The sequence below is a fragment of the Homalodisca vitripennis genome, chromosome 4, assembly GCF_021130785.1.
Source record: "Homalodisca vitripennis isolate AUS2020 chromosome 4, UT_GWSS_2.1, whole genome shotgun sequence".
Lineage (NCBI taxonomy): Eukaryota > Metazoa > Arthropoda > Insecta > Hemiptera > Cicadellidae > Homalodisca > Homalodisca vitripennis.
The window spans coordinates 61,635,096-61,652,942 of NC_060210.1; the positions used below are offsets into that span (position 1 = coordinate 61,635,096).

Here is a 17,847-nt window from a genome sequence, read left to right on the forward strand (position 1 = left end):
ACACAACACACAACTATACACAAACTTTTTAAACCACTTTCAATTGGTTTGAACATAAAACACAGCGCAATAATAGCACTTGAAGGGTTAAACTATCTATAATACAGTATTAAATCAACTGGACATAATATGGTCAGATGATTTTCAAAGACTTTGCTTGACAACAAAAGTTAGCATCTGATCCTCAATGAGTTAAATCTGATTGAAAATTCAGTTTCATTTACATCAAAGTTGGTTTGATTGACTTTTTAGTAAAAATCTAATTAGTCATTTAATTGTTGTAGAAAGTGACTTATTACAATAAATACGTCTAATCCTTAAACTATTACATCTGATTTGCATACATAATATGTACATATATTAAGTAAACTTAAAGCCTAAACCAAAAATCATGATTTTTATTCTATGGAATCTGACAAAAACGGACTCGCTGATGAAAATTTTATTACTACAGTTTGACAGAATGTTTTTAAATTGTTATAAGACAATTACATTAGGGTCATACTACATAATGCAATAGGTTAATTCAAAGAAAGACGAAACAATGGGTGTAGTGTAATAATACCAGGTCGGTGATTGTAGTTGCCCTCTATGAACAAAACCCAAAATCTCTCTGGTTTTTAGGTGGCATAATGCATTTGCCTATAAAGTGTGTTTTTGTGTGGAAGTAGGTTGTAAACAAGTATTAAAAATTTGTTTTATTTACTATTTTGTATAGATTCAAAAATATGTTTTCACAATGACAGTTCATGTGATGGTAATAATATTTATAAATAGTCATTTACCATGAGTGGTATTGCCTACTTTTGTAATATACTTGAATAGTTATGGGACTGGCAAAGTACAGGTAGTAATGAGATTGGAAACCTGTGTTATTTTAAAGTTTTTAACAGTAAATCAATTTTATTTTGCTAAAAAGTTATTAAGACAGCGCATATAAGTTTATAAGTAATTAAATTTTCTTAAAGTATTCCAAGTAACGTTACAAAAAAAGGTTTACTTACATTTTGCTTTGTCACAATCACCTAATCAGGAATATGGGTTTTTAAAACATATTGGCCACAATGAAAATAAACAGTTAAATAAAATTATATTTTAACTAACTGGATTGTAATTTAACTACTTTTGAACAAAATTAAAATTGTCAATTTATTAAAAGTTATATATAAACAAAAGTGAAAAAGACTAAAGAAAACAATGGAATTTCATTGTCTTCCTGGCACTAGGATTACTACAGGTTATCACTGGAATTCCATACAACTGTATAATCAAACAGATAACAACAGTAGGCAGAGTTCAACAATATGTCTATGTTGAGATCAAGGCTACCAAACTTATCTGTTTAATATTACAGCAGGATTATACTTGAATTGTACACCCAAATTCTTATAAGTAGGATGATCTATTGAGAAAACAAAAGAAAGTGCTCAGGATAGTAAAAATGTGCCCTGAAAGGGAATTCTGTTTACCTTTGTTTAGAGTTAGGAATTATGACAGTACCATGCTTATGTATTTATACTTGTTTAATAAATGTCAAATATAATCTGTAATGTTATAATCTTAGCAAAAATATTCATAACTATCTGATCAGAAAAAATTTGCTTGATTTCAAATATGTTAGACTATGATATGAAAAGAGTCACTCTAGTCATGAAAGTATGAGAATTAATTTATCTAAGTTACCTGTATATATATATATATAACTAATTAGTGTAAACAAATTTAACTCTCTCCCATCCGCATTAAGCAGTGCCGAAGTACCCATAGCGAGACCTATTTTTCCATTTGCTCTAGCAAAAACGCAGTGGTCAACTATTTACTTCATACCAAAAGTTGTCTTTTAAGCTAAAATTATATTTTTAGTACTATTTTAAAGCTTAGAAACGTGCCTTCAAAAAACACTAAAGTACCACAATGCATCTTAAAGGTATTTATTATGGTGATAAAATATATTTCGTTTTTTCATGCCCTATTGTTAAGTAACTGTTTTATATTTAATGTTAAAGTCGCAAAAAATAATTTTACAACAGCATACTTATAACATTGACTTATAATCTATTTCGTTACAATTAAAGTTACAACTTGAACTCTGCCATGTTTGCGACAATAATAAAATATAACGGTACATAACCAAGTGCAGAAACGTAAACAAGAGAAAAATGTTAAAAAATAACAGGGAAATGTATGACAAGTAGTTGATATAGTTTCCAGTATCCCATCTAGAGCACAGCATTTGTCAAGAAATTAACAGATTGAATAGTTATGAATGGTGAGGCGATTTGGACCAGTTGTATGGGAGGCGGCGTTAGGCCAGCGAGTCGATTTGGGTCTCTTGTACGAGAGAGGGTTAAATATGCGTTGATTAAATGGTTAAAATACAAAATTAGGATTAATTAAATGGATTGCTACAAAGTTGGAAAAGCTGTAACAACTCTGCCCTTTTCGATAAGTAATGTGTTCTCTTCATTATTTTTACTTGATTTTATTGTTATTAATGATATTTATATAATAAATAAGATTTACTATAATTATGTCTATGTATTATTTAATTTAATTACTGAAAAACTAACCTGTTTACTATTGTTTTGCCTGTTTTTGTATTCTGCAGCTAATCTTTCAAGGGATCTTGAACGTTGAATATGAATGACAGGAGCCAATGTTCCATTAAGCTGAGCATTTTCAGTGATATCACTCTAAAACATGCAGTACAAGTCAAACATACCATACATGTTGATACAGTCCATAAAAATGCTATTGGAAGTATTATTGCTTTGGATATTTACAATAGACCTTATTTGAGAAAAATTCAAGCTATAAATATTAACATTTTAGACTACATATTGTTCTGTTGGGATTTCCAAAACCAATTGCAACTGAGTAGAAAATCTATTAATGTAGTGATTCCGAATAAAATGTACTTATGTTTTTTTTTCTCAATAAAAACTACTATTTCCATACGTTTAAAAAAATGTGTTTAGTTTTAAGTAAACTTAGTAATAGTCTTATTTAATTAGACATAATATGTTTCACTCTAGCACTGCAACCATGCTAAATCTCTTAGATGGGGTCCCGCTTTTGTGCACGTTGCAAGCCTTTTTTAAACAATCCGTAAAAAATATTAAACCTGCTTGGTAAATAAATAAACACACACACGCATGCACGCAGGAACACACACACACAATAGTAGGAATAGGAGACGATCTGAATGGATTAATGATGGTCTTATTTTACTTATAAATAGGAAGAATGCCTTGTACAAATTATAATGTAATAATAGAAATAATGAAGTTATAAAAAATAAATAAAAATGATTATCTGATACGGTACCAGGAGAATTAGGCAAACTAAGCTTCAGTATTATTCTGCTCTTGTAGGCAAATGTAATGGTGACTCAAAAAAATATTGGAATGTTATTAAGAAAATTGTAAAGACTAAAAAAAAGTCAATTAGCAGTGTTTTAGTAGACGGTAAGTTGGTCGAGGTTACTGGCAATGAAAAACTTATAGCAGATGCATTTAACACATACTACACTAATATGTGTAAAGCGACATGTTTTTAATGGATAATTTACAGCATAATGTTTTTTTCAGCAAGTTTGCATGTGATTATAATGACGTTATTAAAACTATTACTTTGTTAAAGAATAAACCTAGTTGCGGCATTGATGGCATTAGTATAACTATTATTAAGGAAAATATTGAAATGTTTGCTCCTTTGTTGTTTGAAATTTTTATTAAGTCTTTTGCTCAAGGTGTGGTTCCAGATCAATTTAAAGTTGCCTCAGTTGTACCCATTTTTAAGGCAGGAGATGACACTCTGGTCTCTTCATATCCTCCTGTTTCAGTAATTAACGTTGTAGCAAAGATTTTTGAAACTTATGTTAAAAGTCAAATAATGTCATATTTCAACTCAATATTATTTTTTCCTCCTAATCAGCTTGGGCTTTTACCTGATAAATGCACAGATTTAGCTGTAAGAAGGCATGTTAGTACTATAGCTGCGGGTGTAGATAAACACAAATATACTGTATCAGTGTATCTAGATTTTAAAAAGGCTTTCAACACTCTGGACATTGATATTTTAATTCAAACATTTAAAAATGCTGGCATAGGTTAAGCTCTTTTTGTAAGGGGAGGTAACAAGTTGTTAAAATCAATAGGGTTTTAAGTGGCACCCAGGAGTTACAATATGGTACAGTGCAAGGAGGAGTCTTGGGGCCCTTGATGTTCCTGGTTTATATTAAATGCTGATTTGTGTTCTTCTATATATGCATATGCTAATGACACTGCCTTAGTGTGTTCATCGTATAACAAAGAGACCCTAAAATTACAAATAAATACTGATCTTGAAAAAGTCTCACAATGGTTAATTAGAAACAAGTTATTGATTAATTCATCGAAATCTAAGTGCTTATTGTTTTTTGAACATAATACGCCAAATGAGGTTTTAACGCATGAATTTAAATTGTTGTGTCATACGCATCAGTGTGTGTATCAATGTCGGTGTTTGCCTATAGAAGTAGTTGATGATGTAAAGTACCTGGGTCTTTATATTGATAAGTATCTCAAATGGGATCACCATGTCAAATTTTTTGTGCAGAAATTAAGGAAATTAACTATGCATTGTACCACATGAAAGGTTATTTAGTTGGTGATTATTTAAAAAATGTTTACTTGTCTTGGTTTGAGAGTACGTTAAGGTATGGTATTGCTCATTTTGGGGGGGGGGCTTATCCTACAATTGTTTCACCTTTAGTAATGTGTCAGAGACAGGCTGTACGTATAATTTATAATGTAAAAAAATTGGAAAGAGTGAGTTATTTAATTTCTCAGAAAAATATTCTTACTTTTAATTACTTACTTACTTTTAATTATTCTTACTTTTATTTATTCTTTTTTTTATTCTTACTTTTAACTTTTTTCTTACTTTTTTTATTCTTTTTTTATTTTTTTAGTTATACCAGTATTCTCTATTAATGCATGTTCATAAATATTTACCAGAATTTAAAATAAAAAGTGTAATGTGAACAACTCGTTCTGCACAAAACATTCTGTTAGAAGTTCCCTTTTGTCATAAAGAAATAAACCGGCATCAGTTTTATCACCTATAGGTCCCAAGATATTTAATGATCGCATTGTTTGCTGTGGTAATGATATTCTGTTTGAAAAGAAACATAAAGTTAAAATGAAGGTTTTAAATTTTATATGTGACATGTTTTTTTGTAATTGTATTGATTAATTAATTTATTTGTATAAAAAAAGTATAAATGCATTGTGAATTTTTGTTCCCTGTATATTTAGGTTAAGGATTCAGATTATAATAGTTTTTACTGCCATAATTATTAGCTAGTTATTAAATGATACATTTTGCCATTTCTTTATATGCAGCTATTGATTGAATGTTTAGTTGTTTGGTATGTTTACAATATTTATATTAATTCAATTATTTTTTTTAAACTTATTTAATATTTATTGTAATTAATTGTTGAGCATGTTTTTTTTTTTACTTGAATTTATTTTTTTTTATGAATGCATTGTGAATTTTTGCTCCCTGTCTATTTAGGTTAAGGATTCGGAATATAATAGTTTTTACCGCCATAATTATTAGCTAGTTATTAAATTAAACATTTTGCCATTTCTTTATATGTAGCTATTTATTGAATGTTTAGTTGTTTGGTATGTTTACAATATTTATATTTATATTAATTAAATTATTTTTTTAAACTTATTTAATATTTATTGTAATTGTTGAGACTAAATAATTTATTTACTTGTACCATAGTATAAATGTATTGTGAATATTTGTTGCTTGTATATGACGTAGCTTAAGGACCTGAATTGAATAAATTTACTGTCATAGCATGTATTTGGTATCAGATATTTATTAAATGGTAAATTTTGTTATTTTTTTATATGGCTACTGTTTAAATATTTATTTGTTTGTAGTTATATCTTGCCATATTTAAAATATATATTTATTAAATTAACTATTTAAACCTTTTTTATATTATAGATTTTTGATGCTAAATAGTTTATTATTGTTGCGTGCTGTGCTGTGCTGAAGCTCCCTTTTCAGTGTTATTTTTTAAATGTTTTTGTGTGTCATGAGTACATTTTAATTTAAGACAAGTAATTTAATACTCTAAATTTTTTACTTAATATATAGATTTGACTTGGATCTCAATAAATAATTAACTATCAAAGATTTTATTTACCAAGCAATTAACCTATAAACTAGTTTGAGTGATTTGGTTTTACTAACAAGGTTAAACCAAGCTTTCTAATGCAAAAGTGTGGATCATTTTGATATTTTTAATTAATTAACGTAATAAAAAAATTAGTCACAGATTTTTATTGTATTGTATCGTATCTTGAGATACTCTTTTTGAGAGACAAGTTTTTGACAAAGGAACCTGTTCAGTCCTGTTGGTTGACAACTGATACAAGTGACTATTTGGCAAACATTCTCTTATCAGTAGTGTAGCTCACTGGCATAGTCCTAGATCTCTGAAGTGAAAGACCTGAGTTCAAATCCCATTGAGGGTTTAAACTTTTTGCTTCACATAAATTTTTGTGATAATATATTTATTTTATTATTATTATTATTATATTTCCATAAATAAATAAATATATATATATATATATATATATATATATATATATATATATATATATATATACACATTTTACTTTCTTATTACTACATTAAACTTGAATTTAATTTTTGTTAGACATGAAAGTAATGAAAGAAAAGGAAGTCAAATATCCATGTGGAAATTGTGACAAAAACGTTAGTGGCAATTGTCAAGCTGTCCTTTGTAGAGATCAATGTTTGAAATGGTACCATCTTAAATGCACTACACTTTCTCTTAAGGAATTTAAACAAATAAACAAAGTGAACACCGAATGGTCTTGTAATAAATGTATTACGAAGCAGTTATTAAATAGTAGACAAGAGACCCAATGTGAAGTATTAGAAACAAATAATCCAGTTGTAATTGATGAAAGTGAGAGTTTGTCGTTAAATGAAAACAGTGAAAAACAGATACTAATCAACGCAAATAAAGAATTGCGGGAAGAACTGAAAAATGTAAATATTATATTAAGAACATTAAATGAAGAGGTAAGCCAGGCAAATAAAGAAATCATAACTTTAAGGAATCAAAAAGTCCAACTAGAAACAATTGTACTGCAGAAAGAGGAACAATTCATTAAACTTGATATGAAAATAAATGAGTTCAAAAGCGAATGTGAGGAAAACTACTTTTTGGTTGGAAAAAAGAAAAATGAACGTTATAGTTTACCAAATATATCTAGTTTAAAACCTAATACTCAAGTAAGTCATTTAAAAACTATTCAAACCAAACTCTACTCATCAGTAGTTAGTGAAGGAAGTAAATTAAATCATTTGAACATCCCCCATACTCCAAACGAAAACAAAGACGATGGAAGTTTTCTTTCAGAAAATCTTTTTTATCTGTTGACACCACCGGACGAAGATGCCCAAAGTAGCTCAAACTCTGTGGCAGCTGAAGAAGAATACATTTCTGACAAGAAAATTTTGATTTGTGCAGACAGTCATGGAAAGGATTTATTTATCTTGGCATATTAACAAATGAAAAAAACCAACCTTTAAAAATTATCAGCCTGTTGGTTTTGTTAAACCTGGAGGCTGTACCAAGCAGGTTTTAAATGAGAAGAACGTAAAACAAGAATTAACGGATAAAGAAGACATCCTGATTGTTGTTTGTGGTTCCAATGATGTTGCCAGAAATGAAGTACACGAAGTATTGGACGGTATAAAAGTACTTTTGACCTTTGTACTGATAACAAAGTGATTTTAGTGGATTTGCCTCAAAGATGTGACTTACCGGACTGGTCATGTGTGAATAGAGAAATTAAGAAAACTAATTTGAAACTAAAAGCTTTAAGTGACCACTATGATAATGTGAGTTTTGTAGAAGCGAGTACAGCTGGGAGATACATGTATACTGCACATGGTATGCATTTTAATTCAGTAGGAAAGACATGGTTGGCAATGAAGATATGGGAGACCCTGAGACACATCATCGGAGAATCGATGTCACCTCGATCCAGGGCTACCAAACCCAATCAGACTAATATTCTCTCCATGCCAGCGGGAAACTTCACATTGTCAGAAGAGGGGTTGAAGATATAGGACTTTACAATAACATACACCAATTTTCTGATAGCATTACAATTTTTCATATAAATATTCAGTGTCTTAGAAATAAGGTTAATGAATTAGATATATTTTTAAATGAAGGTAAATATGATATAATTTGCCTTAATGAACATTGGCTTGCTCCTCTGGAGGTGGATATCTACTTGCCTAATGGGTATAATTTGGCAGCCAATTATTGTAGAAAAAATTTAGGACATGGGGGAGTATCTATATATGTTAGTAATAGTTTTGTAAATGATTATGAACCAATAAATGTAGAGCAATTCAGTCTGGAAAAGATGTTGAAGTAGCATCAGTTGTTTTCCCCAGTATAAAACTAATTGTTATCACAGTTTATAGAACACCAGATTCGATTATTGAAGAGTTCAATGATGCTCTAAATAATCTGATTCTCTTTTTGAATAAATTTAACAAATTTAAGAGTTGTAATCTGGTTATAACTGGTGACATTAATTTGGATATTCGTTTTACAGATAAAAAAATAATTAATTTTCAGAATATGTTAAGATCTCATAACCTGCACTGTTTAAACAAAACCCCAACTCGATTAACACATTCACTGCTAAGCATTTGAGTATTAGCGAAACCCCGATGCTAATTTTTTAAATTTGTTTAATTAGAAGATATAACTTGCAGAAGTGACATAAAAACATAAAAGATTATTTTTGACCTATATTTACATTTTTTTGACATCATTATACTGCGGGACCGATGGGTCCCGTCAGCATGGACCAATGCCCATTGAACCTGAAAATGACATTTATTACAAGAACTATTGTATTATTTAGGGGTGTACACGTAACCTTATGACTGTTGATGGTAGTAAAGACAAGAAATTAGGCATTATGTTCCCAAGACTTCTAAAATTATGTAATATGTTGCGGGACCGATGGGTCCCGTTGTCCTGGCTACAGGTCTTCGTTGATTTATACATGAGTGCACACTCTAAAAGAAGATAATTTTCACTGAAAGGCACTAATAGTATATCATTTATTATTTACAACCATCCCCTCCCTTCTTTGTAGTTTTTAACACGTCTTATTTACAATATGTACATCATACCAAACACTTTTTGTTATTGTGCATCTTATTGTCATGGCACTTGTTATATCATCACGAATCATTGGTAATGTATTATACAAACTACTTTGGGGTCTCTAGATGTCCCAGCCATTGTTTATTTCGCTAACAAGAATCACGAAATAATAGCAAACACAGCACTAGATGAAAACAACTATAGTTAGCTGAACCGAGAAACTATGCACACTAGAACAAAGAACGAAACCGGCCCAACACGCTCACGCTATCAGAAAGGACCTCTTTGCAGCGCTGCCTAAACAGTGCCGAGAGCAAAACAACAATGCCCAGCGGGACCGATAGGTCCCGCGCGCACCCGTGAATGGTGCCGAGACCCTCGGGCGGGACCGAACGGTCCCGCATAGCACTGAATGTGTTAAATGCCTGTCTTGATAACATTATTACAAACGAACATAATGACGAATATTCATGTGAAATAATTCAGCTACATCTTTCTGGTCATCTAGGATTAAAACTTAATATTAAATTGAAAATCAATACCGGAAATTGTAAAAATAATTGCACGGACCAAACAACAGTAAGTACTTTTAGACCTTTGAATAATTATTCTGTACATAGTTTTATAAGTAGGTTAAGCAGATTAGACTGGCTTGGTGAACTGTCAAGGTTTTGTTCTGTTGAACAGGCTTTTTAATTTTTCTTGGAGGCTGTCTCTGATCTTTATAACCAATTCTGTCCTATAAAAAATAAAAAACAATCAAAACCTAGAGATTTTCAGTCAGTTAAAAACTGGTACACTCCAAAATTAAAGCATATAAAAAGTTTACTTTTACTTTATTTGGACAAATCTAAAACCAACACAGTGTACAAAGGAGCTTATGCTAGATTTAAAAAATCTATAGGTATGAAATTAGAATAGCAAAGTTGAGAGCCTACTTCTGACAACAAGTGTAAGGCAGCTTGGAAGGTCATAAATTCAGAAATGGGGAGGGAGAGCAGCAAAAAAATCATAGTTTTCCTTTCTCAGCTGAAAATTTTAACGATTACTTTGTAAATATTTGTAATGATATTATACCAAATGCAAACCCAGCCAATATTGTATATGTAGACAAAATGCTAGAAACAACACATGTTAACATTGTAAATAATTTTAAATGGAATGATGTAACTGTACTTGATGTAGAAAGATGTATTAAAGAACTCAGTAGTTCAAAGTCCGAAGATTGTTATGGTTTATCAAATTATGTATTGAAGCAATGTTACAGTGTTTAGATGTGTCCTTTGGCCTATTTGATAAACTGGATGTTTTCTGAGGGTATCTATCCTAAGTTTCTGAAACTTACCATTACAATTCCTGTTTTTAAGAAAGGAGATATTTACTCTCAAAGTAATTATCGTCCAATATCACTAGTCCCAGTTATGTCAAAAGTTGTAGAAGCTGTAATTAAGGAACAACTCAATAAGTACTTTGAAATAAATAGATTTCTATCATCAAATCAATTGGTTTTAGGAAAGGTCTTTCTACCATCAATGATATAGAAAATATAGTGTCCTATGTATTTCAAGGATTTGAAGAAAAAAATTATACTCATGCAACCTTGTTAGACCTAAGTAAAGCGTTTGACATTGTGTCTCACGATATTCTTATGACAAAACTTGAATTTTATGGTATTGTGCAAAAAGAGCTAAATCTATTAAGGTCGTACTTGATGGATAGATATCAAATGGTTAAAACTGGTGAACAACAATCAAGCCTGCAAAAAGTATTAAACAGGGTTCCCCAGGGCTCAGTACTTGAGCCATTTCTTTTTATTATTTTTACTAATGACCTCCCAAGTTTCTTATCCAGTAATTATTGTGTTTTATATGCTGATGACACAACATTGTTAAATGCAGGAAAAGATCTTAATATATTACTCGAAGACAGTGAAACCACATTTAAAAAGTCTTGCATATGGCTTGAAAATAATAAATTATTACTTAATAAAAATAAAACTGAAAGAATTGTTTTTGGGCTTAAAAACACTGAGAATAGATCTGTTAAACTCCTAGGAATAAATCTAGACTGCAAGCTTAGTTGGAATGAATTGCGTAAAAAATTGGCTAAAGTTCTTTTCTTATTAAGTAAACTAAAAAAATGTACCAGTAGGGAACTTATTTTAAATGTGTATTACTCTTTTTTTCACTGTCACCTATTATACGGTACAACTTTTTGGGGAAACTCCTCTGGGACTCAACAGGTTTTTATATGGCAAAAGAAGGCGATTAGATGTATAGTGGGAATTGGGGACACTGAATCATGTAGACCGCATTTTATTGATCTGAGTATTCTAACGTTACCCTGTGTGTTCATGTTTCAATCAATTATATGTTAAAGACCATTATGCAGAATTTAATTTAAGAAGCAGTAAACATGTATATAACACCAGAAATAAAAACCTTATTGATGAAAAATTTGTACGTCTAAGTAAGACGAAAAATAATTACATACATATTGGCCTAAAGCTTTTTAACATATTACCTCTAAATGTAAAGTCTTTGTCTGTAAATAGTTTTAAATTAGTTCTTAAGAAATGGTTTTGAAAAAAAGCTTTTTATAGTTTAGACGAATTCTACAATGTTTTATTAGATGACATAATATTTTAGGGGTAATATTTATATATCATAATTTATTCTCTTATTTTGTAATTTTTATTATTTGTTGTATTTATTGATTGTTAATTTTGTTAATTGTTATGTTTTGTTAATTGTTATATATTGTTAATTGTTATATTTAGATCAAAACACATTGATTAACAACTAATTATCTTACATCAAATTTACACTGAAGTCAAATGTCTACTATTTTATTTATATCATTGTGTTACTATTTAATTTACTTATGTGACAAAGCCTATTGTAACATATGTTATTTAACGACAATAAACGAATTGAATTGAATATTAACTTGTAATATATAGTATCACAGAGATTTATTTAACGCTAACTTAAGAACTTTTGTGATTTTTTTCTAAAACAATTTAGGTTAAGAAGTGCCTAAAGTAATTATAAGTTAAAAGTAGCTGGGACTGCAACACTGCAAATCTGTAAAAAGCATAATGTTAAAACACAAACGAGTTCCCGCATGCGCTCGTTTTAGTGGTGCATGGGATGTATCTTGTAAAACTTGCATGTTTACTGAATAAAGATTTTTGTAAACTTTATTTGTAAACACACACACACACACACACACACACACACACACACACACACACACACACACACACACACACGCACATATATATATATATATATATATATATATATTGTAGCACATCATTTTTGTCATGAAATTTAATTTTAGAAACACTTACTATAACTTATAAATAAATGTAATATTTTACTACATGTTTTTATGACAAAATCGAGAACTGGAAAATGTCCTTTAACCACTTTTGGTGGCAAGAAAATCGTATAAAATTCCGAGTAACCAAAATTGTAGAATATTATGCTGAAAAATACAATGTGCTTAATTTTTCTGTAAAAATTTTCATTTCTGCAATATATTTTATAAAAAGATGCATAAGTTACAAAATTATATAAAAGTCTACTATAATGAAGATGAACTAAGTAGAAATTTATAGCATTGTAACATTAAATACTGCTATTTAGTTTAAATTCTTTTAATCAGGTACTTTTAACGCACAAAAAAGAAACAAACAAATATACATTGGTTTACAACAGTAAGGATTTTTTATTTTATGAATAAGAGCTTACAATAGTTATTAAACGCTGAGAATGATATGATTCTTATCACTTCTTTTTGTAACAAACAATTCTTTCTATTTCATGAGCATTGTCAGAAAAAATTAATCCAAAAGACAAAGTACTATGGAATAAGACACAATAAACTTTCTTAAGAAAATGGCAGGGACACAGTTTCTCAGATTTCTAATACAAAGGTATGAATTTTTGGCTTTAGTAGTAGATGAGGGGAAAAAATATGTTCATCAAATAAAGAATACCATCGAGAAAATTATTAAATATCTTAACAGAATCATTTTTGGACAGAATACTAGACTATTCAACACTCTCAAGACACTGAGTAAAGTTATATAAACTATTGTCAGTAAAGAGCCTAATAGGTGATGGATTATCACCGCTTCTTTTTAACTGTGCATTAGAGTACGTCATGAGGGAATGGGAAAGAAATAACCAAAAAAACATAAAGATTGGATATCAAAGGGACAACATTAATCTGAACTGTCTGGGGTTTGCTGATGACTTAGCTCTTTTGGCCAATGACATTCAGGAAACAAAACAGCAAATTAAATCTTTACAAGATATAGCTCAGAAAATTGGTTTAAAGATATCGTTTAAAAAAACAGAAGTTTTATTAACGCAGCCTCCACTTGCAAATAAAATAAGGTTGGACAACCACAATATAAAAATTGTGCAGAAATTTAAATACTTAGGAGAAGTAATCACTTATAACCTGAATGAAAAACCATCTTGGCAAAGTAAAATAGACAAACTAACTAAGATTAAACATGCTACTAAGAATACGTATAATAAAAAATGTCTTTCAATAAATACAAAATTAAGACACTACAAAACAGTTGCTCTGCCACAAATTACATACGCAAGTGAAACAATATTTAAAACAACAAATACTATTGCAATAGATAAGGTTCTTAAGATGGAGAGAAGAATAGTCAGAACTTGCTTAAACAAAAAACTATCAAGTAGATGGAGTTTGGAGACTAGCTTCCAATGAAACAGTCTACAAAAATATAGAACCCATTACAAGTATAATTAAAAAGAAACGAATATCATTCCTGGGGCATTTGTTAAGAACACCTGAAAATAGAATTAGCAGGAAAATAGTAGAAAAACTGTGGTATAGTAAAAGTGACATTAAATGGATCACAGAATTAAAAGAAGATATGAGAGAGTTACAAATTACAGTAGAGGATTTAAAACACAAGACAAACACATTGAAGATATTGAATGACAAATACTCTACATTACAGCTGAAAAGAAACAAACAACGAATAGGAAGAGTGGTTCCGGAGGAGGAAAGGAAATTACGCTCGGAAAGGATGAAGAAATATTGGGTGGATAAAAGAAGAAAGACTAGAAAATATAAAGTGACTAAAGTGGTCCAATGTAGGCCATAAAATTATAAATAAATAAAATAAAGAGCCTAATATCCAAGTGCCTGATTACCGCAATATCATCGTCCACTAATAGGCTAGATAACAGTAATGTGCAATAATTTATGGTCAGAAAAAGGCTAATCCAGCACATTTACAACAATGTTCACAAGCATCAGATTAGTTAATACACTGACTAAACATGCTAAGGAATAAGTGGATTCATAATTTCCACACATGAAGATAATGGTCCATAGCATATTATTAAGCTGCACAGTGTTAGCAATTCTTTTTAATGTGTCAATGTCAATAGAGCAAGACTCTAATCCATTGACCGCTGTAGATTGTGCAGCCGGCCGAGCCAGTTGCGCTGAGTAATTCTTAGCCAAATTTGCTCAGACGGTACAGCGGCGGACAAAAGTTTGGCTGCTATGCCAGGATCATTTCATTCACCTTTGACAATCAAATATGTTGTATATAACTATTTTATTGATTTAGATCATTATTTTCTAGTGTATTTAGATTTCACACAAAAAAAATAATCTTTGAAAGTGTATTGGCCTATTTTGATTAGGATAAATAAGACAGTTTATCCTACAGTTATTTCGCTTTAGGACAATTTTAGAATACAATCCTAGAAGTTTTTTAATTTATGGTATTCTGGAAAACATGGAACAACACATAGAGCGACATCACAACTCTCACACATGTAGCGGGATTCACGTCTCATTTTTGTTATCTCCAAACCCTCTCCCTCCCATACTAGCCCTCTCACACCAAACAAGATTTCACTCCAAGTCTCGGACAAATAGAATACACAGCAGACAGCTGATTTGCATGGCAAGATAGCTCATGTGACTTTGGCAAAGCGCCGATGGTGTGGTGCAAGAAATACTAGACAGTATCGATGATGACAAGTGCTCTGCTAGATAGTGTACTCATCTACTGCGGTCAAAGGGTTAAAGGAGGGCTATTAAAAAAAAAAAAAAAAAAAAAAAAAAAAAAAAAACAAGAGAGTCTCTGAGCTGTCAAAAAACTTTAAGGTTCCATCAGGAGTTCTGTATAATGGTGATACTATTACAGGCTTGAGTGTTCTTATTATAACCTCAAAGTATGCCCAGAAATGTGTAACATCAACCACTTCATAAGTCAGGTCCTAAACCAAATAAATAGCAACTCCCCATGTCCAAATTATTGTACATGTCACAAATACTTTAAAGAATCACATTAGTTTTCTTTGTTTCCAAATTAACACAAGGCCATCCTACCAAGTCATACCGATTAGGCAGGTCAATCAGAATTATTCTCTTTTCACTGTAACTGTTTAAGGTCTTTTTTATACAGTTGATGGCCAGGTGTGCTTCATTGCAAGATACATTATTGGTTCCACAGAAAAGTACCAAAAAATCATTGTTTTTTTTTTTAAATTCTCTACATTACTGTTTTATGGTCTAAAACCTGCAAGTTCTTCCTCCTGGTCTTACATAACCAACTGTTTTAAATGGCTGTTTAAAGTTAATATACCCAGAGCAGAGCAACATTCTTGAACGTGAGATTCCTCAGCTTTGTCATCGGAGTTGGTGGTGCTAATTTCTGGATCATCCTCTACGAGAGAGCTGCATAGGGATTTTCAGTTGTAAATAAATGTTTTGTTGTGTTCCCATTGTTGAAAGTTTCCTCTCTGACGCTGAACGACCTATCCTTGCTAAAACCAGCATTGTTGGCCAGATTAGATCTAAGTGTATATGGATCTGAGAGGTCTGAACGCTGTTAGTAAAGGGGGGGAGACATTTGAGACATTCTCCTTGGCTTTTAGCTTAGTTTGAAGTTCAAGATTTTCTTTTTGCAGCACTTTGTTCATTTTGTCCATACTCTTAATTGAGGATAACATTTTAGTCACTTCCTCCTTGTTTATTTTCCATGAATTACATAATTTTGAGATTGATGATCATTCTTCCTGAATTCCTTTATCTCTTGGCTGTAGTATAGAACAAACTCATCTTTCTGACTCTGCATGGTTTTAAACCTTGCCTCTAAAAAAGTGATTACTTCATTAAATTTGTTTCTATGAAATTATGAATGAAATATTGTCTGAGAATTGAAATGAATTTTTGATGAACTCATTAAAAAATTGAAATACTATGGTCTGAAGAACAATGCTTTGTCTTTGATTATGTCTTATTTGAGCAATAGACTTTCAGCTTGTCAAAGTAGGTGACCAGAGATCAGGGCTTAAGAGGGTGGCAAGCGGGGTTCCCCAGGGCTCAGTCTTGGGCCCTTTCTTGTTAACTGTCTTCATTAATGATCTCCCTAAATTTGTCCCTGGTAAGGTTGTCTTGTATGCTGATGATACTACTCTGTTATCATCAGACAAAGACTCAAAATTAAATGATGTAATTATGGGTTACATGAGGCAAAGGTCCTATCTCTGGTTCTCTGCTAATAAATTAACTTTTAATAATAACAAGACCAAGGAAATTGTCTTTAGTTTACGTAATTCTGAAAATAAGTCTGTAAAACTACTTGGTATCAATTTAGACTCAAAGCTTAGCTGGGGAATCCATACAAACCATTTATGTATTGGATTAGCAAGAGTAATATTTCTACTAAAAAAACAAAAATTGTATACAAGTCTTAATCTTGTCATTAGTGCATATTTCGCTTTTTTTAATGTACACCTACTGTATGGAGTTTTACTGTGGGGCAACTCTAGTGGGGCCAAGACTGTGTTTAAGTGGCAAAAGAAAGCCATACGCTGCATAGTAGGAATTAGCGACAATGAGTCCTGTAGGCCATTTTTTGAAGAACTGGGTATATTTACGCTTCCATGTATGTATATATTACACAGTTTAGTTTTTGTTAAGGAAAATCTCGACTCTTTCAATCTTAGAAGCTTTAACCATGAACACAACACTAGAATTAAAAATACAATTGATGTACAATATGCTAGGTTAAGTAAAACTCAACAGAAATATGCAATAACCGGAGCTAGGCTATTCAATAAGTTACCTTTAAGTGCTAGATTAATTTCTGTTGGTAGGTTTAAGAATGTTGTTGCAGAGTGGCTCAAGAGAAAAATGTTTTATTCTGTAGATGAGATTTTTAATGCTAATTTTAGTGGCTTACAATTTTAAACTTTTAAGATAGATATAGATTGTATTTATTTTAGGCTCTGTAGGCCTACATAGTGATATTTTTAATATCATATTTGACTTTGTCAATACAATTTTGTAATTGTTGGACGACGATAAAATGATTCTGATTCTGATTCTGAAATAGCGTTAGCCACTATGGTATGCCATGACCTAATGTATACTCTATGGCACTGAACTTGTTCTATGAATAGTTCCCAAGTAGACGATTCAAGACAAGGTTGTCAATGTCATTAGGTAAATAGATCAATCCACAGGTCATAAATTAGTTCAAATTAATTTAAAGTGGTAAAATAAGGTGATAAACCTTGATTGAA

General features: G+C 30.8%; 1 protein-coding gene across 5 annotated transcripts in view; it reads right to left on the reverse strand.

Moving 5' to 3' along the window:
- LOC124359366 overlaps window positions 1-17,847 on the reverse strand; it is a 140,758-nt gene that overhangs the window by 49,442 nt on the left and 73,469 nt on the right. For 4 of the 5 annotated variants that reach the window (XM_046812055.1, XM_046812052.1, XM_046812053.1 and 1 more), the window contains one exon: window positions 2,571-2,693. The exons of the other annotated variant lie outside the window; for it this stretch is intronic. In XM_046812055.1, coding sequence (XP_046668011.1) covers window positions 2,571-2,693 — 123 coding nt within the window. The remainder of the gene's footprint in view (window positions 1-2,570; window positions 2,694-17,847) is intronic. 5 annotated transcript variants of the gene reach the window in all.